At 32.7% G+C, this 27,055-nt stretch overlaps 1 protein-coding gene across 5 annotated transcripts in view; it reads right to left on the bottom strand.

Annotated features, from left to right (window-relative positions):
- The window catches only part of LOC124538838, a 160,264-nt gene that overhangs the window by 14,970 nt on the left and 118,239 nt on the right, over positions 1 to 27,055 (bottom strand). For 4 of the 5 annotated variants that reach the window (XM_047116062.1, XM_047116064.1, XM_047116063.1 and 1 more), the window contains 2 exons: positions 2,646 to 2,778; positions 789 to 2,441 (listed from right to left, as the gene is read on the bottom strand). In XM_047116062.1, the coding sequence (XP_046972018.1) occupies positions 789 to 2,441; positions 2,646 to 2,778 (1,786 nt within the window). The remainder of the gene's footprint in view (positions 1 to 788; positions 2,442 to 2,645; positions 2,779 to 27,055) is intronic. The other variant, XM_047116065.1, reaches the window with a different exon arrangement.

Below are 27,055 nucleotides of genomic sequence, written 5' to 3'. Positions count from 1 at the left end.
ACACGGGCACTACGTTTTACAAACCCTGTATAAATCTAGGCACTACGAATGATCACTGTTGTCCGGCGATGAAGCGGACAGTCTGGTGTACTAGAAGTTTAATTCTTATTTAGCACACAGATTTTAGACACAATGGAACTACTGTTTATTGATTAATGAGTTCAGTACTGTTACGTGACCTATTGCATTAGTTTGGGGATTTATGAGGACTGCCTTAATGGACCTTTATAAGATGAACAGAAGACCGTCATATCGACTTGGAAATAAAGAGATCATAAAATTTCTAGAAAATTATACCCATAACTGGTATTCTCATCAATCTTGCACACTTGATGCAATACATGAAAATGCGTATGGGGGAAGAAATTTAGATATTTTACACCTTTATTAGGCCTTTAATTGCTTGCGTTATCACCTTTTTTATTACTAGAAGTGGTTACAGTTTTAACAGTTGTTACTTTATTATTTATAAAAAGAATTGTTTTTCGTCTATTCGGTTCTAGACACCGTTTGGTTCTTTTTTGCCAAAATGGATTAGAATCTTGCGAGTTACTTACCGCTACTTCATCTTCAGGACTGGAAATCGGGTTTTCAAGTGGTATATGAGTATGAGATGAATCACAATTGATTTGAGCCTCAGAGGTCGCGTTACATGGATTGTCAGACGATGTTAAGTTATCTACATTATGAAGAGAGTTATCGCTAGATGCCCTTATGTTAGTTTTAAGCGGTTTAATGGAATTCTTTGGTGAAATGTTAGTAGTAGTTGTAATATTAGAGACAGTTACCATTGGCATGCTTTTGTTGTTAGTAGAATCATTGGAATATATTTTGTTAGTATTAGAACTGCTCCCAGCACCAGTGCTTAGATTGTTGCAAATTTCATTCAAGTTCAAATGAATAGTCATCTTCCCCTCAAATACAACCGTGTCGCCTTCTGACGTAGTTGACAAGGGTTCATTGAGACTTACACTGGAATCTTGGTTATCCAAACTCTTCAATGTGTCTTCATCTTCTTTGTCCATCTGAATTTCTGTCACTTCATCAGTGACACTAAAGTCTTCTGGCTGAGAAACTGCTTGAACGTAATTACTAGCACTATCACTGTCAGCCTTACTCTCTTGTTCATCCATTTCTTGGATGCTGATGTCTTCTATTGCTCTTTGATTAGCTTCAGAGTTCATTTCCATGGGTTCTTCAATCTTAGTAGGCATTAGAGTCATTGCACCATCTTCGTTTGAAGAGTCATATTCAGATACTTCAGCCATAGGTTCTCCAATAGGAGAAGCTACTTGAGTCAAATCAGCAATATCGTCTGCTGGTGCACAAGAGTCTCTAGCGGTATGTATACCACTGTCTTCGGTTTCGATGTCACTCTGAGCTGTGTTATTTTGCATTTCAGCGCAATCAAAATCTTCAAGACTCTGAACTCTTTCGAATGAATTAGGAGAAGATTGACCATTTATGTCCAAACTATCGAGAGAGCGACAGAAACTTTGCATTTGATTTTCGATTCCCGATAAGCTCATTTTCAACGAACTGTCAGACAAATTTTCTTTGAGGTCATTGTTATCACTATCTTCTTTTATTTTATTATTAATTGCTTCTTCGATAGCTATTTTTGGTATTTCCTTATTTTTTGCTGCATCCAGACATGAGAGACGTTCTTTTAAGCTCATAGAGACTTCTTTCACTTCAGTTTTTGTCACTTTGATTTCCTCTTCTGACGTTTGTGATTTAAGACTTGATAAACGTTCTTTAAGCGACCGGGTATTACTTAGGTCACCATTAGACATTCTTTTTGTTTTGTCTAGATCTACAGGCGTAGATTTTACCTTTTCAAGTGAAGACAACCTATCCTTTAGTGGTTTTACTTCGACGGGTAACTTACTTAAATCACTTGTTGACTTCTGAATTTGCATTTCTTCATTAAACTTTTCTAAGCTCGACAGCCTTTCTTTTATCGACTTCTTGTTTGCCATATCAGGTAATTTTGGTTTTGTTATTTGTGGTTCTTGAGAATTTTCTCGTTCAAACTGTTCCCTTCGTTGATGTATGTTCACTTTGGGTAAATCTTTCTTGTTGTTATTCTTAAGATCGTTTGCTCTCTCTTGCTGAAAAGAAGACATTTTTTCTTCAATTTTGTTGCTTATCGACGTTCTGATTTTGTTGATGTCACCGTTCGATTTATCTGGTGATTTTTCTTTGAGGTTATTATTAACAACTGTTTTGGCAATGTTGCTATTTGCTTGTGAAATTATTCTCGACTTATATCCCTCTATAGCGCCTTCGTACGTGTACTCCTCGGGCTCGGGAGAACTGATGGTCGTTGTCGTACAAGTGTCGTATTCGTTGGCACTGGAGCCCAGTTTGCGATTGTTATCACAATTGGATATATTTTCCATATCTGAATGATTTTTTTCAAGGTCCATACCGTCACTCTGTAAACAAGCAATATTTTTTGTTAAATTATTTTCAGACATGTAGAAAATGCAATACTGGTACTATTTGACTATGTGACTTGTGACTACTTCGGAATCTTACAACATATATTAATTACATATATTGATTAGGTTCTATATGTACTTTGACGGTTATAATTATTATTGGCCAGATTTTTGGATTAAATCTATATAGTTACTCACGGCTAAGCTGTGCGTATCACAGTCCTCGCTGAGGCTACTCTTGGTGCTAGAAGTGCCGATTCCCAAGTCGCTCAGGTCATTGCCATCATCTTCTGTATATAATGCCAGTGGATTTCTCCTTCTCCGGCCAGCTCTGTAAAAAAAACATACAATCATATAGTAAACATTACATTTTTGTTTTAGATTACAAATATTTTAGGCATTGTATGACTTCCTTCTATAAGACATTACTATTACAGACGAAACAAATTGTTCGTGGTTTCAAGTGGGTTAAATTATTGATCCGCCAAATTTGCACATCTAAAGCCTTCCTTAATGAATTGATTATCGAACGCAAAAGATTTATACTGAACTACTAAACCCTGTAAACAGGGTGATCAAACAAACACTTCGGCTGTATAATATTAGTTCAGATACAATTAAACTATTCCACGCCATCATTTATTACACCTTTTATGGCATAAGGGTACGGGTAACGGGTACAAAACATTAAATTCCCAAGATTTCAGTCATTACGCGGTATTGTTACTTTAATTATATTGTTAAAGGCCACATCACGTCGGCTTTTGAACAAAGAAATGTACGTAACGATTTCCTAGTCTATCAGAGCGAGATTTCCTTTAAGGGCTCGGCCGGCCTCGGCGCGATGCATTATTGATAGATTGATTGCAAGCTGTGATTGTTTCTGAAATCTTTACGTTTACACAACGTTGCTAGCTAGCGTTTTCTTATGTCCTTAGTTCTCATGTCTCTTAGAGAAATGTGAACGTATAGGGAAATAAATAATATGTCCGGGACATAAAAAAAAAACTCATAACATCTAAAAGGCTCTATTTATAGTAAATGTTTAAACAGTCATGTAGAAGACTGGACATCGACAATATTAATCAACTAACATGGGAATTTATGTGCGGATTTATAAATAACGCCTCGAAAACAATTCTCCCAAACGTAAGAAATATAAAAACTGAATCAATTATTAGATGTAAAAACGTACATGTTATATGTTTTTTTTTTTGTAATATCTTACTGAATAAAGCTACTAAAACAATATACATTTGAATAAAAAATGGTACTGTAAGATGCATTGTGTTTCGGCGGTTTTAGAATTTAACATTATTATATAAATAGCTGTTTCATAGTTTCACGCGCTTTATATTCAGACTATTGACGTACAAAGCGTGTGATATTACTGCTAGTGAAACATCCGATTATTGACAGCTAATCCCTGTTTCTCAAATAGTTCTGGCGCAGTCGTTTGCAATTAAAAATAACTCCTGATTGTGTCACGATCACGTCATTTACCTAAACATCCACCTATGTTTGTCTGTTAGTCACGTGTGACGTCATGAACGATATAATTATAGGCGAGGAATATTGTTCCTAGATGTGAGTAATCAGCGGCGAATTCAACCAACGGATGTTTTCACTTGATCTAATATTTTACAATAAAGAATAAAATAAGTTTAAACGTTTTGCGTTTTAGGTACGTACTATAGAGTGATTGTTTCGTTGGTTTTATGACTAGCATATTAACATCTTCATAACATAATTAGTGTTTATAGATGATTACCCGCGAACACGATTGTGTGGGGGGCTTAATCATCCATAGTTCAAACCTCGTGTTGTACTAACAAGCTATGGGATTTTATTAGCTATTAGGGTGTATTTTAGTTCTGCACAGATGGCTATTTGCTCTTATGAGTTACCATCGTGATCAAAATCGATCAGAGCACTATCACGACATATAAAATTCTCAAACCCAAGTAAAGTTTTAGAAATATATAATTATGAATATTTTAAGTGATAGATTTTTTATTATGTTATATATAAATTACAATTTTTGTGTCCAACCGATCGAACTTCCTCCTTATGTATTTAGAAATACATAGTGTATAAATATTTTCGCTTTCGATATTGATTCTTAATGCTCACAACTGAATAAATTAATATAAGGGAGAAGCTACACCTTTGGGAGGTACTATTAATTTATTAATTGAAATTTAATTAAAATTGTAGGAGTGTGTTTTATCAAGGACTTAAATGATAAATGTATTTTAGTTTGTTAAAATTTAATTACGATTTTTTTATAAAAGACTGTTATCAATTAATTAAAAAAACGTCACTACTTTAATAAGGGAAAAGGTCATTGACATCACAAAAATAATAATAGTCACGTTGATACTGAATATAACATAAACTAGTATTATAGCGGACAAAGCATTGTAACCGCAAGTGTGGTCACGGCTTTACAGATTTATATAACAGATTAAAAAAACCAGCTCGACTTGTATTTTCAAGGCGAATGTCAATCCGTGGAGCGGACACTTTCCGGTGATAAATCTATATTAAATCATTGTCAACTGCTAATTTATGCTTTTTTAATATTAATTTTTTACTGCCACGAAAGAAAGTTATTTGAATCAACAACATGTATTAGACGCTGATTTAATTGTAATTAATTAATTTTATAATTTGTTTTGCTATCCGTACCTATTAACTTTTTTTTATTTTTAAAATATTAATTTCGAATAATAAACATTGACGATTATATCTTGTGTGAACAGTAATGTGTTATTGCTAGTAATTATATAAGTAAAGTCTGCTTGGTCTCCTTTTCTATATAACAGGAGGTTAGGACCATCAACATGCCGCACTAATGTGGGTTGGTGAAATATGTCTGCAATCCGGCTCAAATCCCCGCCCAATATATGAAACTTATGTATAGTACGACACAACATATATGTAGCATCGGAAAATTCAATAAAACCGATTACTGCCGATTTAACCAATAGAAATAGCTCCCTATCGCGCTATTCGACGCTATTAGTCGCTATACATTCTCGCGTCAGTTTAAACCTAGAAAGCAAATCGACGTGTCAAATTGACGAATATATTAGATAGATATTAAATGTTATTACGTTTGCGTAAAGATCATATTCACATAAGAAATAAATATTGATAATTTGGGATAGCGTACTCAATTCGGATGTGATCGAATTTTGCCGATGCTACATCTGAGTTGTGCCGTACTATACATGGTCAGTAATTAGCACGTCAAAGCTCACATTCTTAGACAACAATTTATAAAGAACATACAAAAATGTTCACACGGGGCATAAAAGTCAACACTTGTTCACAAATGCCCGGGTCAGATTCTGACATCGGCGTGTCATGTGACTCGAGGTCACAGCATCGACATCGCACGTTCACATTCATCATCCACTTTAATTCGACGAAATATTTACTATATGAAACTAATTTTCTTTTTCATCAGCTATTTACTCATGTGACTCTGGACCAGTTACGTCACAAATTACTTATCTATTGGGTCTACGCTGTATATTAAAGTGTCGAATTATGTTTTATCAGGCTACAGAGTTGAATTGTTACTGGTTTCTTTAATTTCCAAGCCGACCATTTCGTTTTAATTGTTAGAATTCTTACGAATGTAATTATAATTGTGATCGTGTTCGACAATAGCCGGTTTTTTGTGAACGTATCATTGTTTAGAACTGCAGTTTCTTAACCATAGTATGCATTATTAAAATGTAACTTAGATATGCTTATTTTTTAATTGCTCATATTTAAAAAAATTATATGTACATATATTTTTTTCTGCATAATATTCTGATGTTCCCTTAACATCACAAGTTATTCACGGCGATGTTAATTATGCCGGTATTATTATTTCGCATATTTTTGTGTTTAGGTGATATGAGGCTTGATATGAGACTCAAACCTCAGATCGAGTTGATATTTAGTTATTGAATTTTTCTCTTAAAAAATCTTAGTAGCAGCCCCGGAAAGCACGTGAAGCTGTTGTTTCCGGCCACATTGGTTTTGAAGTCCCTTCGGTTTATAAGAGAGACGTAATAAAGACCACCTATTTTTATTTATATACAGTAATATATCCTACGTAACTTCGCAGTTTTGGTCGAAACCGATACTGATGATTATTACTTTGACTGTGATCTTCTAGATAATTAATAAAATGTGTAAAAATATTACAAAGCACTGAGGTGATTGGTGAGCTAGTGGCCGATAATTTGCCGGGTCAGACCGGTCCCCTTGTTTGGGAACCGCTTGCAAATAACCCTTCAGGACTTTGACACACATCCTGTAGAAAGCGACAACAGGAACAGCGTTGGCTGGATTCCCATTAAATCGGCCGACATCATCGGTTTCATTTTGGTTGGTTTCATATTGTTTTAAACACAGTCATCGATACACATAATAACAGCTAGTAATAACTAACGGATTACACCTCGAGTATTATCCTCAACATCGAGCTGAGTGATGGGCAATCTGTTGCGTCATAATGCTTTGTCATGTTAAACCATAGTTGTAATAATCATATTCTTTTTCCTTGATTAAAAGTTACGTTATTTTTTTCAATCTTATAAGTTGCTTTATTTTGATTTTATTTGGTAATATATATTTATAACAAATTATAAATATATTCAAGTGTGCTCTTTATTGCTGGATTAATATGTTTTTAATAAAATAAACAAATATAATTTCTTCGTCGTCGTCACACAAAGACTTCTTGTAAACAATACCAATACCTCAAACGCACCCCAATATTAATCCAATAGATGTGTATTGTTTATATGTTAACATTACATATAAAATTTACTTGCGAATGTTTTTACAACAAGATGATTCAATTAAAAGTAACTTAAAGTTTAATAGAAATAAAATTTAATTTAACTGTAAGAGTATTCCGTTATGATCATTGTTCTGTAGCTGTAGCTGATTAGCTACAGTATCAGTCAATTAACCTGGACGAATGCTTCGACGTGATTTTAACTCGGAGTTTAAGTACAGCTAACTTCCAATTTAATTTTTTTTTGTATCACATTGATTTGAACCCAGGACCCTCATAACAGCCTTAGCGTACCACTACAACGAGGCCGTCACAGCGTGTTACGAGTGTAAAGAAAAGTGAAAATTTTAAACACGCATCTTGTCGTTCGCATTTTAACTTTCGCCGTCATACTTTTGGACATTTGAATAGAAAGCTTTGCCGTAACATACACGAGACCACTTATGACGGACGCGATAATTCGTCGTGTATAATGACGCTCGAACGATTTATTGCGTATTTTTATTTATTACCGTGTATTACCTGAGATGGCCCAGTGGTTAGAACGCGTGCATCTTAACCGATGATTGCGGGTTCAAACCCAGGCAAGCACCACTATATATATGTGCTTAATTTGCGTTTATAATTCATCTCGTGCTCGGCGGTGAAGGAAAACATCGTGAGGAAACCTGCATGTGTCTAATTTCATCGAAATTCTGCGACATTTGCATTCCACCAAACCGCATTGAAACAGCGTGGTGGAATATGTTCCAAATCCGGAGAGGGTTTAGAACATAATTAATCAATGGAAGAGGAGGCCTTATCTCAGCAGTGGGAAATGTACAGCCTGTTACTTTACTTACTTTACTTTAAGTAGTTTTTGTTTAAAGGTCGGTTCATTGGGTTCTCTGTATATAAAGCTGTAGTAAGGTCGTATTCGGATTAGTAATGATCGAAATTTAAATTTAAGTTTAATTAAATTGTGTTTGTACCTTTAATATTATAAATGTGAAAGTAACTCTGTCTGCCTGTCTGTCGTTCTTTCACTATCAAACTTAACTTAACAAACCGAATTTGATGCTTCTTTTGCTTAACACATCACAACCAAGCCCGTAAAACGAGAACGAAAACGCGCGAGAATACTAATAAAAATCTATTTAACGAAAAAAATGCTTATTTTTGCAACAGAACTAAGCAATTAGTTATATAATTTATAGTATTCATATCATACATATAGACTTACTTCATAATCGATTTTTATTGAGTGACGTTTTCCTCAACCAATCAGATGATTATTTCTCATCATTACTTGGTAGATCTATGTGCAAACCATGTATCCAATATATAATAAATAGAGACAACATCGCATACATTACTCTGATCCTAATGCAAGCACTTGTGTTATGGAAAATCAGAAGTAACAACGGTACATCCGAATTGAATAATTGTTCCAACCAAGACAGATAAGATACATATGTATATATAAAGGAATAAAATATTTATTTATACTGGTAACCCAATATCTTAAACAAAATCTTCGTCATTTATCTACCGGGTCATCTTAACAATAAGTCTGACATTACCAAAAATGATCTCTAAGCGGTGTTACATAACTATAACGACCTGTACGAACAGTTTGGCAGATCATATGATCATTGCGCATGCGCAGATCGTGAATACAAATACCGTCGCGTCTCGTTTTGTTCTCATGACGCTGTAATTGTTGTTGTATAAGAGGGAAAATTGTCTCATCGATACGTTTTGTGTATAAATGTGGGTTAATTTGTACGTAAGTCGGATGTATGGGCGTTATGTAATGTGATGTTCATTTGTCTCTGTGTACGATTTATATACATTCATGTTTGATTGTGTGTGTTTGATATTCAATTCTAATTCTAGAGTTTTGTTAATTATTGCTTATACATTTTTAATTTCTATTTTCAATAATTGCACTATGTAATATGTGCATGGTGAAACTTCGTGTAACTAGTAGATTTTTTGCCTAGATAATTTTGAAATGTAATTGTTTTTTTTATTTTGTATGTGATATTGTATCTACTGTTTGTTGTCCAATAAAATAAAATATACCTTGATATAATCCTACGACGCTCTTTCAATTACTATGAAATAGGGCACCGAGGTTTGTGGGTAACCTACCACCAGAGGGAACTGTTGTTGCTACATCAATGTACAATTAAAGCAACATTTATGAGACTTATTTTGCAACTACACAAAGGTCAACGACCTCAATTTCTGTTAGTATATACTATAAGTATACTGGTACGATCCTATATATATATAATGAAATACCTTTGCTTATGTAGTTGTAAACTACAAAGCAAGTGATACATATGTACTCGAGGGAAATTGCAGAAAACCTAGCCTGGGAATTTAGACGACGTGCTCGCAATTTGAACGGGAATCGAACCCGGATCACGCGCGGGGCTCGTGTATCACGAATCAATTTGGTGCCGAGGGTTGAGACAATTGCTCCTGAACACTCCTAATCGTAGTATTACTTTGATACAACTAACTCCTTTCTCTGGTTTTACTCATAAATGTTTTTATAGCTATACTATCTACCCGAACTGGCTTCACGCAGGTGCAATAAGAGCCTATATACAAGTTTTAGATGAAAGAATGAACTTAAAAAGGATAAACTAATTTTTTTCGGTTAGAAAGTTCTTGGCTGAGTTACCTCTTGAGATATTGTTTTTTTGATGAAAGCCGCTTTAAAATTTGTTTAAAAGATCTAAGCGTACAAAGATCGGGAATCAACTAGTTTTCATACTATGTAGATATATTTAAAACTCGTAGTTGCACGCGGCTTCGCTCGCGTTTTAGCGTATTGTTTTACATGTGTCAGGCAAAAAACTAGCCTATGTCCTTTCTTAGAATTCAAGTTTGATTCATACCAAATTTCATCAAATTCGGTTTAGCGGTTTGGTCGTGAGGTTACTTTCACATTCATAATATTAATATAGATAATATAAATAAACATACTATTATTTACGTAGACATCACCACAAAGATTAATCCAATTATTTGCTAAATGATTTGAGTTAAATATTTATAGATAACATTTATGGTTTAATATCAAATAAGCACAAGTGCAACGTTATAATATTGGAAAATAAATAGTTTTTAATATTTCAAATAATGACAATAGGGTTGATAGTCGAATATCTGACTATCGCGTCACTGGGTGACCCTACCTTGAACTGTGTATAGCCTTCGATTTTATAAATGTCATTCGAAAGCGTTATCTAATTATTTATAGATATTTGTCGTTTAGAAATCGCATCTCGTCGAATCAATCTTTTTTCGTTTGTCAGCTTTTAATCAATAATGTTGATTTTGAGTGTTTTATTGGAATTATTATTTCCATTCGGTCACAAATTCATTCATTAAAAATACATTGCGATATTGGTATGTATTCAATTATATAGTTGCAGAAAGTGGTTAAGTTATCGGGAAATGATAGTTTCCTCGAATTAATGAAACTATGCTACAATAAAGAACTTTATTCCGCGTCCACAGGTTTCATTGAAATGTTTTCTTCTATAGTATTTTGATGTATATTTTATTAAATCTTTTACATTCAATTGCAACATCCTTTAAACCGAAAGTCAAGCTAGGATTTGAAAAACAAATATAAAAAAAAATACTTTTTTATATAGGCGGACGGGAAAATTGGTCACCTTATGTTAAGTGGTCACCACGACCCGTAACCCCTGTCATGCGCCACCTATTGGGAACTAAGAACTTATGTCCCTTATGAGTGCTCACTCACCCTTCAAATTGGAACAAAAATATTTGGAGGTAGAATATCTGACGAGTGGTAGCTTACAACAATATATCACCAATATATTATATTATACACAATATATTAATATCGTTTGTTAATATTAATAATGTTATACAAAAGTGAGTTTGTTTATTTGTTAACCACTCAGCCAATTATCATAAACACGCATATAAGTTGTAATAAAGTGTACAAAAATGGATATAAGGAACCAAACAACTGTCACTACCACCTATCACAGTGGTTAGAACGCGTGCATCTTAGCCGGTGATTGCTAGTTCAAATCTAGGCAAGGACCACTGAATTTTCATTGATCTCGTACTCGGCGGCGAAGGAAAACATCGTAAGGAAAGGTGCATTTAAACGAAATTCTGAAACACGTTTATCCACGAACCCGCATTTGAACAGCGTGGTGGAATACATGCCAAACCTCAAAGGCAGCTGAGGCCTTAGCCCTCAGCGGGAAATTTATAGCCTGTTAATGTAATTTAATGTTAAAATCATAATAATAAGTTACAATCGTATGAGCGTCAAATAAAATGACATTTATAAATAAATATACATATTTAAGTATGTATGTGTGAGTTAGTTCGTAATTTGTATGCAACGTAATTGAACGATAAATTACTGGGACCGAGATGTGTCGTACTGAGGAATCGAGAGCGTATTACGAATCGTACAAGCGTACAATGTACCCCAGTGACGGCCGGCCTCACGACGCTCACGTAAACGCGTTAATTCGTGGATTTTTGCACGAACAGCGCCGCGTGCGCATTCTTTTGTAAACATCGGCGCGAGTTACAAGCAGACGGCTATGTAACGTAATTGAATTTGATGATTATTTATGCGAATAATCAAAATGTATATAATATATATTAATTACATACGAAAGCGCAGACATACTACTTAGAAATTATAATGAAATAATGTCTCACTTATGATTAAGATACCTAATTGAAACAGCTGAACTGTGTAAATAGACAACAACAACAACAACAGCCTGTCAATTCCCACTGCTGGGCTAAAGGAGTCCTCTCCCTTTGAGGAGAAGGTTTTGGAACATATGCCACCACGGCGTTCCAATGCGGGATGGTGGAACTGTGTAAATATAATATATGTAAATTATTATGTTAATAACAATGATTTTATTTTATTTATTTTATAATTTTAGGTTTATATTAGAATTTTCTACTACAAATTTTATACGTACTTAAAAATTACCAAAAATTTACTAAAGTTCTTACTTATATACAAAGAGAAGTGAAAACGATTTTAATAAGCAAATATGTAATGAAATCCTGCGTCTCGTGACTTACCCCACAGGCCCACACACTGACACGACCATTGTTGTACCGACAGCGTTTAATGTTGTAATTTGTCCGCACTGAGAATTTTTACCTCATAATGTATTGTTTGGCTTTTTGTATCCACTCCCTGGGAACTTGAATAAACATGATGTATACAATAGAGATATAGTACTTTTTTATCAATCTCAATGGCAACGTTAGGTCCATTATGGTCACGCCTGTGCAGGTACCACTAATGAGTATTTTTATTAACAACAAAATAAATGTTAACCAGCTATTTGATTACCATAAAGAGATCTTGAGGACAAATTATTTATTTAAATATACACCCTTCCAGGGTATATTTAAATAAATATTTATCTACATTATAAAGTTGTAAAGTTTTTATCTTTGAATACGGAAACATTAGAAACAGTTCGATATTTAGAAATATTTTTCCCAAGCCTTTTTGGCTAAGAAGCTTATACACAAGCTGCATTCCAAAGACTGGAGCAGTTAAAATAAACGTCAATCGAAATGAAATAGATAGATAAAATAATTAAAAAAAAACGAATAGTTGCTTATCTGTGGTTTACCACAGATAAGCAACTACTAGTTGAGTACCATATATCATTTAAGAAATAGTTGGATATGTTATAAACGCTTAATAAGAATATCAAAATGTAAGTGAAGGTAAAGTTTCAGATGAAGACAATAGTTAAAATGATATATATCCTGTCATTTCCTCTCGCGAAGCGTACGGCTGCAGATCCGGATCGAAAACTAGTAAAATCAATTTAACCAATGACGGAAACAATGTTTTTGCCAACGCAACAATAGAACTAAGATTTATGATAAACAACCAACCGAACCAGATTTCTCGTTTCGATAAACGGAATTCAACCGTGACACGGCTAGCTCCTGTGCTCATAAATATAGAGTCGATAATAGACACTATAAATCATAGCTATAAATAGCTACCTAACTGCCTGTTTGTCTTGTGGCTAGTTCAAATCGCTATACATCCCAAGGTCCTGGATTCAATATCTGGGTCAGGGTTTTTGTCGCAATCCTAAAAAATCACGATCATGATCCTGATTTCTCGTAAATCTGACTGTGAAAGTAAAAATGCGATTAGCTAGTTTGGAATACATCGTCATCAAATAGCTATTGCAAGAACTATTCTGACCCATTATAACCTGAGGCCATGAAATCTAAAGAAATAAAATTTGTATGATTTATTCCAATCTCAATAACATAACTTCACTTGTATACTTATTCTAAAACTTGTTAATAGAAATTTCGATAAGGCAATCGACCAATGTCGATAATTTATCAGTAAAATTATTTATAAAAAAAAAATACCTGACGCAGGAAACAGATTTCGATAATTTATGTAAGATTTGTGAAATTAGAATTAGATATGAAAAGTATTTTTAAATATTTGTATTAAATTTGAACATTCTATTTTAAAGGTGTTTCGCAAGTAACAATTTTAGGTCCGTTTTTCTTTTAAAGTCATACATATGACCATAAATCTAAATATTGTTTTTGTTGTTTATTTTGATAATAATGCTTACTTGGTCAGTCGTTTAAGAATTAATTTATTTAAAATCATAATATAATTATAATATATATTATGAATAATTTAAATAGTGATTTTGATAAATACGTACATTAAATTTTTAGTGATATTTTTGATAGCAAAAATGATTATCATTGCAATTGGACCGCACATCGTATGCATGGCGTCAGGGCGTTTTCTAATTTGTGAACGAGATGTCGAATGTGACTCTTTTAAAAGAAGTGTTAGCTTTCAAACCACTACCATATACACGGCTATACAGGAAGCAATGGGAAGAAGCCCGGCTTTTTGTTCTCAAGCGCCATACAGGGTATCCTCTGAATATTCAAGTAATTTCAAACTTTATTTCTTTAGCTTTAAGAGCTGTTTTATGATATCATTGCATTACTACATATATAGAAGTACATACTTGTAAATTCTGATTTTTAACATTAAATTGTTTAGTTTATGTCCTTATAAAAGTTTTTTCTTGTGTTTCGAAAATTTTATTGCTGGGAAAGCTCATGTACAATTACATCAGTTTAGTGTACATGATTTAGAGTTTAGTTCAGCGAACGCAAATATCCTACCATTGCACGTAAAATTAAGATCATATGACTTTAATTTAGAGCTACGGGTATGGTCTTCATGATCGCATTTAAATATTTAAGTTATATGTTAATATAAACATTATACAAATATGCAACATAATAGTAGAAATATCATTTAACTAGCGTCCCAACCCGACTTCGCACGGGTGCAATGGTACTTAATATATTAGAGAATGTAAAAAATTATCAGTGTTTCTTTACTATATTGCCTATGTATATACAAAAACCTTCCTCTCCAATCACTCTATCTATTGAAAAACTGCATCAAAATATGTTACGTAAATTTAAAGATTTAAGCATACATAGGGACAGACAGCGGTAAGCAACTGTTTAATACTATGTAATGATAATAAAAAATACAAGTAATTTTCTGATATTAACTTTAATCTGTTAAATATAAAATACATTCTTAAGATATCCAACAGATGTTTCACCGCAATTAAATGTACTTACAACGGACATTACCTATTGTCCTATATAGCACAAAGTACACTTAACTTGATAATTTAAAATCAATATATCTACGAACTTTACGAGAAAGAAAATTAGTTTGTTTGTGCCAATACGGGAAAACATAAAGATTAAGGCCACTGCAAGTCAGTAAAGTTACTAACATAATGATTATTAAATAAAAAGATAATAAAACACAAATAAATTGACCCAAATCCAACATTCACAGTATATTGAAATTAATTACTGTACATTGAACGAAATAGATTTATTAAAATGAAACTATCCAAACTGATGATATATTAAAGTTTTTTTTTTGGTTAATACGTAAATATGGATACGAGGACGAACAAAAAGATCATCTGATGATCGAATGAATCGAATCGATCGAAAAATCGATGAATTTGAACTTAGTTATATAAACGACTAGCGATTGTCTATGAGTTATTCTGATAACCTATATTACTATAAAATTTCATACAAATCCGTACAGTAGGTTTGTCTTGAAAGAATAACAAACATACACACATTCATCCTTACAAACTTTCGCATTTATATTTTATAAGACAACGGGCCTTGCAATCTGTATTTATGTTGCTGATTGGCGGTGGATAAGTTATTGATTATATACTTATAGTTATATTGAATAATGATTTTGATTTTGACAAGACATTCTTTTTAAAAAAGCGGATTATTTTTAGAAAAGTGGATTTAATCGCGCTATCATAAACATTGGTAAAATCACGTCATCTATATTCAAGTACAATATATTATTAACTATACAATGTAAATCTTTGTGACATATTACATACAGCGAGCATATAAATCAAGATATAAAGAGATATACGACTTAAACGCAATAAACGATCACACGCTTGCTACACTCGTGACAGACAAAGTGCATTTAACTGTAGGTATATATTTTGATCTCTTTATTTAGCGATATAATTATATAGTCGGGATTAAGGCAGCCATATTGCCATATTACATAAACTAGTATGTAACCGGGTCGTGTCAGACAGGTTGACACGTGATACTTGTTAAGTCGCTATGTTGTAATTAAATAGGACCTAGGTCACAGTTGCTAGGTTCTAGGTTAAGTCTAGAATAGTATATTAATATTCATTTTGATAAATATAAAAGTTGCGTTACTTTTTGTGGAACATTTCGTAAGTTATTGAAGTAAAGTTTGATAAGCTCTTTTGAAACTTTTGGCAAAGTGACATTCTAACAAGAAGATTTGTTAAGAAACTTATAAGTTATTTTTTTGCATAAAATTATTTACAAGTTTGGGTTAATTAAATAGAATTACATTTTTATATACATCTCGCCTAAATATATGAATTTATAGGCTACAGTTTCATAGAATAAATACTTGATAGACCGTGATAGATAGGTGACAGAGATATCTTATAATATTGGCAATGATGGTCAAGATATATATAACCTTCCACATAAATTGGCACTGTAAGGAATATGTAGTAATCACGTCGTTTTTCGGGTATTTTACCAATGCCTGTAGTTACACTGGCTTATTCACCCTACAAATCTGAACCACAAAGTTTTTTAAGTATTTGTCTCACCAAATATTTTCATCTTTGTGAAAGTGTAGCAATATATAAGAGATAAAACATTACGCTACATAGACATTTATAAAAAAGTGTATTTATTTCATGCAATCGAACATAGGAACTCTTTTGATCCGTAATAACTGTAATTACAATAAACGTTGATAACTTTACTTGGACAACGAGAAAATAAACGTGCGTGATAAAAGGAATTAAATCCTTTTAAATGTAAATAGTGCTGTATTTATACAATATTACTTGTATCGATAATTTATAAAATAAGTCAATGTATCGACACGATAACGAGCTTTCTATCCTGCGGTGTTTCCTGTGGTTTTGGTTCGTGAGAATAAATTGTTAATTATACAGGGGACTGTTATGTATTATTAATACTATTATGTAAAGTATATATGTTACCGCCAATTCAGACGTTTTAGATTTATTGTGATGAAACTTTCATTTTATTTATGATTAAATGAAATATATAGCCAGTACATTATTTGCTTCATTTACCAAAGAATCAAAGTCACTTGCATGTAAATTTACTAATTTTATATAAATAGGTATAACATAACATATTTTACAGTTAAGCTTAAATAAATTTACATTACTTATATACACATAAATAAAATATTTTATAAAAATAAACTAGTACCTAATAATACTTCACTTATACCTTCTGGGCGATTATTTGTTACTACCAAGGCATCTATTGAAGGCTCCTACTGCCCTTATCATATGAATCAAGTTCACACAGGCAAAGCTATGAACGCAAAAATGAATGTAATATTTTTTTACAATCGATGTAATTATAGGTTATAAAAAATCTTAACTCACCACAGAAGACATTGTTTAATATAAAAGAGTGCGTTTAAGGATACGTATCAAAATAGTGTACAGTGATCGTATATGAAGTGAGTTCCAACAGATTAACTTTAAACCGCTGCGCATTCGTTTTTCTATGAATTGTATTAGGCATTGAATTTAATAAATATAAATATAAGCTTAAGTTCGAACGGTGACGTGCCTTGTATCATGATTATGAGATAAATCTGCGCCATATCGACCAGTCGATCGTAATCCGCAGGCTTCTGGAACGCACGTTGAATTCATTTCGACGCTGTGCAAGTGTAGAACGGATTTCCTTTTTAATATTTAACTAGTGACTCACCCTGGAATCGCACGAGTTTAATAATAAAGTAAATTATATATATGAATACAATCTGTACTCAGGAATCAATACTTCCTGGGAAGACCCCTATTTAAAAACAAACGAATTTTGCCTCTTTATAATGTACGTATAAAAAATAAACAATAAGAAGTATTTATGATAAGATTTATTTGTAAATAAACGTATTAAATAGTGGGGTGAAATAATGTATCATGTGTAATGATCCTGCAAATGAACGTATGATCTCATAGATGAAAATATTGTAAATATTATTGTTGTTATATTTGTACAAGAGGAAGAAAACTTGGATGTTTGTAGATACTACGATATTTGTACCGTTATATGACGTCATAAATGAAAAAACAATAATAAAACATACATACAGGCATAGTATAATTTCATCTTTAATCAAGTTAAGCATCACGAATTTATTAAATTTGTAAGCAAATATACTATATGCTATGAACCAAACGTCGCTGTAAGTGTATCGCTTGGATGCTGTTCAAACAAATATGGTTTATTATTGGGATTACCTTTCATGGGCAACCATCAGGCCCTGGTTACGGACCATGTAATACTTTATGGTGGATCAGTAAGAAACATGTACGGGAATGTCTGTTTTATGATATTATTAACATTTTTGTATTTGATTCGTTTCCTTGTTGGTAAATATTGCGGACGCTGGTTTTAATGTATCCTTTATTTTAAGTATTAGTAAGATTAAATGTGCGAAATTTGACTGTCGACGATAGACTATTGTATATATAAATATATATAACAATTCTAAGCCTCATTTTACAGAATAGCCGAATAGGGCATCATAATCAGTACATAGTATAAAACGAAGTCGCTTACCGCTGTCTGTTCCTATGTATGCTTAGATCTTTAAAATTACGCACCGGTTTTTAATCCAGCATTTTAATAGAGATATTGATTTTGGGACAATAAGGTCTAGAAATGCTGACAATTTAAGGTGTTTCTAATGTGATGTAAATAAACACATATTTTACATCACATAGGGGCGGGTGGCTAGTTTATTAATAAAACAAATTATGATAAATCTACATTGAAGGTCTAAGCATTCTACCTTCTGTGTCATAGTTTTAGAATTACGGGCGTCTCCAAAATATACAATGACTTCCGAAATCTCAAGTGTGGTTTATTGCCTATTTAAGTTACACTACAACAATGAACTACAATAAAAAATTTGAAACTTAATCGTGAAATATGATCGATATTCGATATTGATTATAATAGTACAATATTTTAATAAAACAATTACTAAATTTGAGTATCAACATTCAGTTATAAACATCGAAATTGTTTGTCGCATATTCACAAAATCTATACTTTCACAACAATTGAAAGAATTTGTATTTGTTTGGCACGATAACGAATACTGTGTCTTTAAATCATTTCAAACTATTAATAAGGAATTTATTGATCTTAACTAATCTATGATCTAGCGATCGCTACTAAATAAACGGTAACTCGGTAACTTGATTGTCTAATAAATTACTTAAGCAACTTAATTTTATAATGTAAAACGAGCTTCACACCAGTATGTGTGTAAAGTTGATATCTTTACGCAGTAATAAGGCACGTTAACATTGTATACTTTCGGAAAATGGGTTGATAACATCTGACCGCCGCTATTAGCACCGCGCTTATTCGTGAAATCAAATAGTGCGCGCATTCCTTACGTCCTGTTACACACTTCCGTCCAACAAAAACAACAACAGCCTGTAAATTTGCCACTGCTGGGCTAAGGCCTCCTCTCTTATTTTAGGAGAAGGTTTGGAAGATATTCCACTACGTGGTTCCAATGCGGATTGGTGGAATACACATGTGGCAGAATTTCTATAAAATTAGACACAGGTATAGGTTTCCTCACGATGTTTTCATTCGCTGCTAAGCTCAGGGTAAATCATAAACACAAATAAAGCACATCAATATTCAGTAGTCCTTGCCTGGGTTGAACCCGCAATCATAGGTTAAGATGCACGTGTTCTAACCACTGTGCCATCTCGACTTCCGTCCCTTTTCTCTAAATCACTTCCACAAACAGCAGAGCGAGAGAAAAGATTATTACAGATTAAAAAAAAATTAAGTAAGAAGTGTACCTAATTATACCTGTGAGAATATTTATATAAAAAAAACTTTCTAGCGCTAAAAACGCCTTACATTTATCACTAACGAGACACATTACAAAAAAAAAAATTATGTACGTAAATCGTAAATGTCAATTCGTATCCGAACAAACGTATCGGAAACCGAATATCATCTACGTCACATCCGGTATAATTAGCACCATGGTATTTATCAACGACTTCCAATGCTTGGGCGGTTCTTACGTTTAGAGCGAACAGCGAAAGTACTAACACGTTAATTATAATCACTCCCCTAATGACAGATAGAAAGTTATATCGGAAACGCATTATCAGTTCAAACGCCAATTGGACCCTGCCTGTGTTCCTGCTTGCGTGGAGCACTGTGGTATCAACATGTGTCATGTAAATACCAATAGCAGTACTTTCCTTGAAAATACTTGGCAATTGCAATGTTTGTAACTCTTGAGGAAATCAGTTGATAAGAATAGTTCTAAAACATTTTCAGTGTTAATATCTAGAGCTAAAGGTTTTCCAATAACATGTGGTCATGCATACAAATGATGGGATAATTCATCTATAGGTACATAGAAAATTGGAGTGTATGCAATGAATATAATATACACGGTACGTATACCAAAATAACATTATTCAAATGTTTTCCGTCTGTCTGTTTTACTGTTTGTTCTGAGTAATCTCTGGAACGACTGGATCGATTTTGACGGGACTTTCACTGGCAGATGTAATAAGGAGTGACTTTAGCTCTACAATAATTGTTAAATTCAAATGCGCGACATCACATGCACAGCTAGGATCATCATAAGAATAACCTAAAAAAATATATGTCGTTGATTTTAGATGTTAATTAGATTGCGATAGGAGAACGGAGAGAACCCAGACCTCGCGCTAAGTTTTATCACCGTGAATTAATTAATTAGTCAAGCAAAAACACTCAAAGATTTTGCGTGTATGGTTTTTTTTAATGTAAACTATTTTTTGTTTCTGTACCACATTACATAAGTCAAAATTAAAATATATATGTACTTTATTTAAATAATGCTATTACAAGCCCACTTTAAAACCAACATTTTATAGAACTAGTAAGCTTGGTTTTCGACTAGAATGTCAGTAAAATATACCACGTCTTCTGTCACTTCTGTTTGAAATTTTGACAACTCTACCTCTTTAGGTTTGAAATAATTATACACCAATGTAAGCTCGTCCATACAGATTGAATAACTATATTTCAAGATTAATAATTCAGTGTTTATTTTTTAATTCCATAAGTAGTATGCACTTACGTCATAGGTAATAATGCAAACGCGCCGGGGGCGTTGTCGACAATTTACTTCTTATCTCTTTATGATACATTTCTCCCCATTTTCATCACGATTACCTCGATAAAGGCCACATTTATATTAGCTCAATTATTAACTGGATTAAACGATATATCAGTAATTACTGTCAGTTGTCGAGGGGATGGATTACTATTAATGTACTCAAGCTACCTACTATAGGTTACAGTATAGTCCGTTTTAAAGGTACCTCTCGTATAAATGGTGAAAGAATTTGAATTGGGCTGAGGGTTGTTAGTATATTTTAAGCTTTGACGATCGAATATGGAAGTAATAATAAATTGTACATAAGTAGTTAATTGGAATATTTGTTTTATATCTAACTAAGCAACTCGCCCCGGCTTCGCACGTGTACAATGCTGATACCAAGTATACTACAGATTTCTTCTTGTTTCTCTATTATATTGTCCATGCATTACATACAAAAACCTTCCAATCGAATCACTCTATCTATTAAAGAAAACCGCATCAATCCGTTGCGTAATTTTAAAGATCTAAGCATACACGTCTGTGTAAGCGGTAAGCAACTCTATTTTATACTGTGTAAATGTTATATCTAAAGATATATTTATCAAGAACTGTCTGTACTGCCATAAGCAAATCGTATTGAATATGTCATGTAAAATTTGTTTTTAATCCCTCCATCCATTTAAGTGTCGGAAAGGAGTAATTACTGATTACTTTTCCGTTCACTTGAATCAACATTCCAAATAACTTACTTTGAATTTATCTTGTAAAATGATTATTCAAAAGGGCATATATGCCATTACGTGAATGTAATACACTTTGATTTTTCTATATAATTTGTTTTCTGATAAGAATTCCAGTTAAAACAGGTAATTAAAAACAGTTTACCGATTTTAGTAGGTGTGTATCCCGTCTCGGTATCAGTATCAGGCCGTCGTAGGCGTTTGTTAGAAAGCAGGAAATGTTGCTTTCAAATATATAATATTAATTACATATTAACTTGTTATCAGAATCGTCACACATTTTCCGAATCAGTGAACGTTTGTAAAAACTTGATACATAAATAAGAGATTTATAGATGACTGAAACAAAGTATAGTACGACACAACTTAGATGTCGCATCGGCAAAATTCGTAAAACCGATCACATCCGAATTGAGTACGCTATCCCAAATTATCAATATTTATTTCTCATGCGAATATGATCTTTGCACAAACGTAAATAATAATATCATATGATCTAATATATTCGTCAATTTGACGCGTCGATTTACATGCACTTGCTTTTTCTGACGCGTGAATCTATAGCGACGAATAGCGTCGAATGGCGCGATAGGGAGCTATTTCTATTGGTTGTGTAAATCGGCAGTAATCGGTTTTATTTTCATTCCATTGCATTTTTCGATGCTACATCTAATTTGTGTCGTACTATATGTTTATAGATATTATGCATACTCTAAAATCGGAGCTGCGATGTTATGTCCCTTGTGCCTTTAGTTATACTGATTCACTCACCCTTCAAGCTGGAACACAACAATTCTAGTAACAATTGTTGTTTAGCTGTAGAAGATAAGGAATGAATAGTCTACTTTACAATTGGATTTTTTTGTCCAGATATTGTATTAATATCCAGTCGTATTAGTTTACTTAGTGGTAGGGCATTATGCAAGCCTGTCTGGGTAGGTACCATCCACTCATCAGATATTCTACCGCCAAACAGCAGTGCTTAGTATTGTCGTGTTCCGGTTCGAAGCGTAAGTTTGAATAACTACAAGCACAATGGTCATAACATCTTAGGTCTTAAGGTTGGTGGCGCATTGGTGATGTAAGGAATGGTTAATATTTCTTACAGCAATAAAGCCTATGGGTGGCATATTTACCATCAGGTATCCCATTTGCTCGCTTCACTATATTAAAAAAAAAATATCGAGTTTACTAATGTTCAACATTTCTATAAAACACGTAGTACGATTCCGATCTATCTATTTACCCAATAAGATTATCTTTACGTTATAGCACAGATTATCTACGTTCAAAGTATTTCTGCGAAAGGCAGTAATGATTTAGCGTAATAAATCCGTAATACAGCCCAGGTTTCGTAACGCGTACGTTGGCTAAGAACAGCGACATTTAAACTGGGGAACACGTTTGTTTAATAATATTGTGAAACAATTAAACATTTGATATAACTAATGATCATTGATTTTGGAAACACGCTAATTACTTTTATAATTATGTTCATGCATTCCATTCAAATTAATTATTCAGGAAGTATTTATAATAATTGATTTTCAAATTGATGTGACCTAGTGAATACTTGCCCTTGATCAATTTCGGAGTCAAATCTTTTCGATACTACTCTTACTTACTATATGTAACTATTCGGTTAGTTTTTTTTTTTAAATCGTCTGATACAATAAAAATAATTTTAGCACCAGAATACTTTATTTAAATTTAAAATGTAATCGTCAAAACTCTTGCCATCTCACTCGCACACTATTCCCATATCTACCGGACTTAACGATTATAAAAATAAACAGCCAACAATTAATTTTATTATTTACTTGAATATTTCAATGTAATTAATTAATTTTATTTACTTGATTGAAATCGACAATAATTGGATTACTCTTTGATCATTGATTGAGAAAACAACAACATCCTTCTAACCTTACAACTGATAAACTACATAAATGATAATAAATTAATAATATATTTTTTTTATGGTATATATGGGCTACCTGATGGTAAGTGGTCACAATCAATTAACTATTCCTTACATCGTCAATGTGCCACCAACCTTGGGAACCAAGATGTTATGTCCCTTGTGCCTGTAGTTATACTGGCTCACTCACCCTTCAAACCGGAACACAACAACACTGAGTACTGAGTAATATTTGATAATCTTTAAGTTGCATAAAAATTACAAGGTTTTAACGCTACTTTACCGGTAAATGTAATGCTCGTAAACTTGGTGCAATATCTGTAGGCGTTGATTACATTGCAAAACGTAAATATTAGATTATGTGGTATAACTATAGTAAATGCAGAAAATACAAAACGATACAAAAATAACTTAGAAAGAACTAGATCATAGGTAACAGCTCAAGTGACCTAGGTAAGAGGTCATTTAGATGCCAATTATGGAAATTAAGATGTCATCTTGTGTCCCTGTAATCATAGCTCATTCACAAAATTGAACAATACAAATAAATATAAAGAAATTTACTAGCGACATTATAAATTGATATCATGACCACATGACTGCGTTACACATCGGACATTAGGACAAAAAATTAATCTACCTGGATGCAATTTTATATGAAAAATCTAAGCTAATTGAAAGGCCAATATATTTTCTAAGATTACGATGAATGTAAGTAAAATCACGATTTTAATCCATTAAGAATGAATACCGAGATCTTATATTGTGTGGTCACCCTATTCGACCTAGTTGCGGTCGACAGATGAGCCCGGGGTGACCAGCCGTGTCTCGAGCAAGGGAATTGCGGTTTTCTATGAGAAAATAAGTGTAATATAGTTGGATGAGATAGAGACGGAGGTCAAAGGCCTCTCGTGAAATGGACGGTGACCACATTAATTTGTATTCAAATTTCTTCTAATATTTTAGATTGCATACGTCTTTACATATGTATCGCTAAACATCCATACTATATCCATATATGTATATAGTGTTTCAACTTTCAAGGATGTAATCTAGGGTAAATACAAACACAAGGAACATATATAAGATTGTATCTGTGTTCCAAATTCAAAACTAATAATATCTATATTTATAATTTCTTTAAGATACTCCTTATTACATCAGCTATCCAACGGTGAAAGTTTAATCAAAATCGGTCGGTCGGTCTGGAACGTCTTCCAGAGATAAGCCGAAACAAACAGACAGACAAAAATTGCAAAAAATGTTATTTTGTTATGTGTATCGTGTAAGTTACATGCATTTCGTAAAAAGGCGATTATTTTAATATTACAAACAGACACTCTAATTTTATATGTATATAGAAAAGAATTAAATGATAAGCCCGTTTGTATAATTTATAATATTTATAATTTTACCTTAGCGAAGCCGAATTTCCATCTAGTTGTAAATAATTATGTCAAAATCGTTAGTATTTTTCTATAAAGATTCACAATAACAATTATTTAGCAAACAATCGTTCTTTTTCCCACATATAGAATGATGAATTGTTAGCATGTAACCTATATCTATAATTAGACGAGATTGTACTGAACGCCAACTCTGATCAACTACATAATGAACACGTCTCGATCTCGTATTATTTTTAATTACATAATGCATTAAGTAACAACATATTGCATATGACACAATGTCTTTTTCGAATTATTTGACTTTAAATAGTTGATTTTTTTTTTTAATATTGTTGAACAATCGGTCAGTGAAAGGGTTTAGTAAACATTCAAATGCACAGATAAAATTACACACACACATATATATATATCAAGCTGTCTTTCCCAACTTCGTATGAGTAAAATTCATACAAATTAGCACGCTCTACCCATTTTTCTTACAGTTTTAATTCCCAAAAGTCATATGCTATGTTATGAGTATAAATTTAAGTCAATAAAAGTATGTCACCTATATTTATATAAGTATATATAATCTATGTAGCTTCTTTTATTTCAAAGTGGAATAAAGACATTCTCTCAAGAGAGCACAAGTATATGCGCAGCATATTTACGTATTAGTACTATACTTTTTTATAGTAGCTTCACAAGTTGGTGTACGAACTGATCTGCACTGAAAACTCCCCGCTAACATAATCCGCTGAGACGAATTCGATACAACTAAAGCATTTAGGCACAAATTTAATGTATTTAGTGAGGAACAAATTTTTCAGCTTATAAACATGTATATAAGTTGGGACTGCATACTAAATAAAAATAACCAATAACTAAATAGCTAATGTGTTATATATATTACAGATTATAGTTTCTCATATTAAATCTTTCAATTGAATATAAACTATAAGCAAACAATGCATAATTATTGACCGGAGGACACATACACACCACAGTATAAACCACAAGAATACTAATTACTTTTACCCAGATAATAGAGATGCACATTGTTCATTTCATATCAGGACTATTTACGATTAATATAAAAACTTTTATGTTAATTTTATTATTATAAAGATTTTTTATCGGTTTATTTAGCTCTTGTAAGTATTACTACGATAACAATAGTTTAGTATTTATCATATGATTAGATGTAAGAAATATTATATATGTGATACGTAGATTATCTTCTGTTTTCAATATTACAGAATAAACACTAAGTCTTATTACATATGAAAGGTGAAGTATTATTGCGTTTAGGGTTGTCGATTGGTTTGTTTGTTCAGATATTTGTATAATGATTGAATGAACGTTCGCGTTTAAAACCAATTTAAACATGGTTTTTAATACATTTGTAAGACAGCTAGTTAAAACAGGCATGTACTGAATTTTCATGTCCTTGATTTGTGTTTATAATTAATCTTGTTGTTGGTAAACGAAATCCTGTGTGTCGGCTGATATATATTTGGCGTATTGAAATATGCAGCAAGCCCTATTGGTTCTGTAATAAATTGTAACCATATTCTACATCGCTAAAACGTCACCAGGATATTAGGTATCAATCACAAAGTTACACTCACTCAGATGTAGAATCATGACCCGATAGCAATATTAAGTAATGTTTGGCGCTAGAATGTCGTACCTACTCAAACAGAGTCCTTCCACCAAGAACACAAATTAACGTCTTACACTTTGTTGCCTTGTTAAATAGTTTTTAAAATGGCAACCCTAAGCCTACAAGCGACTCACATCACGCGTTTGAATCGTTTTATTCAATTACAACTTTCACTCGATTCAAACCGACGTTATATAAAGATTTGTTTAAAACGACAAC

Source organism: Vanessa cardui, chromosome 21, assembly GCF_905220365.1.
Source record: "Vanessa cardui chromosome 21, ilVanCard2.1, whole genome shotgun sequence".
Taxonomy (NCBI): Eukaryota; Metazoa; Arthropoda; class Insecta; order Lepidoptera; family Nymphalidae; genus Vanessa; species Vanessa cardui.
This window is presented reverse-complemented; position numbering and strand designations above follow the sequence as displayed.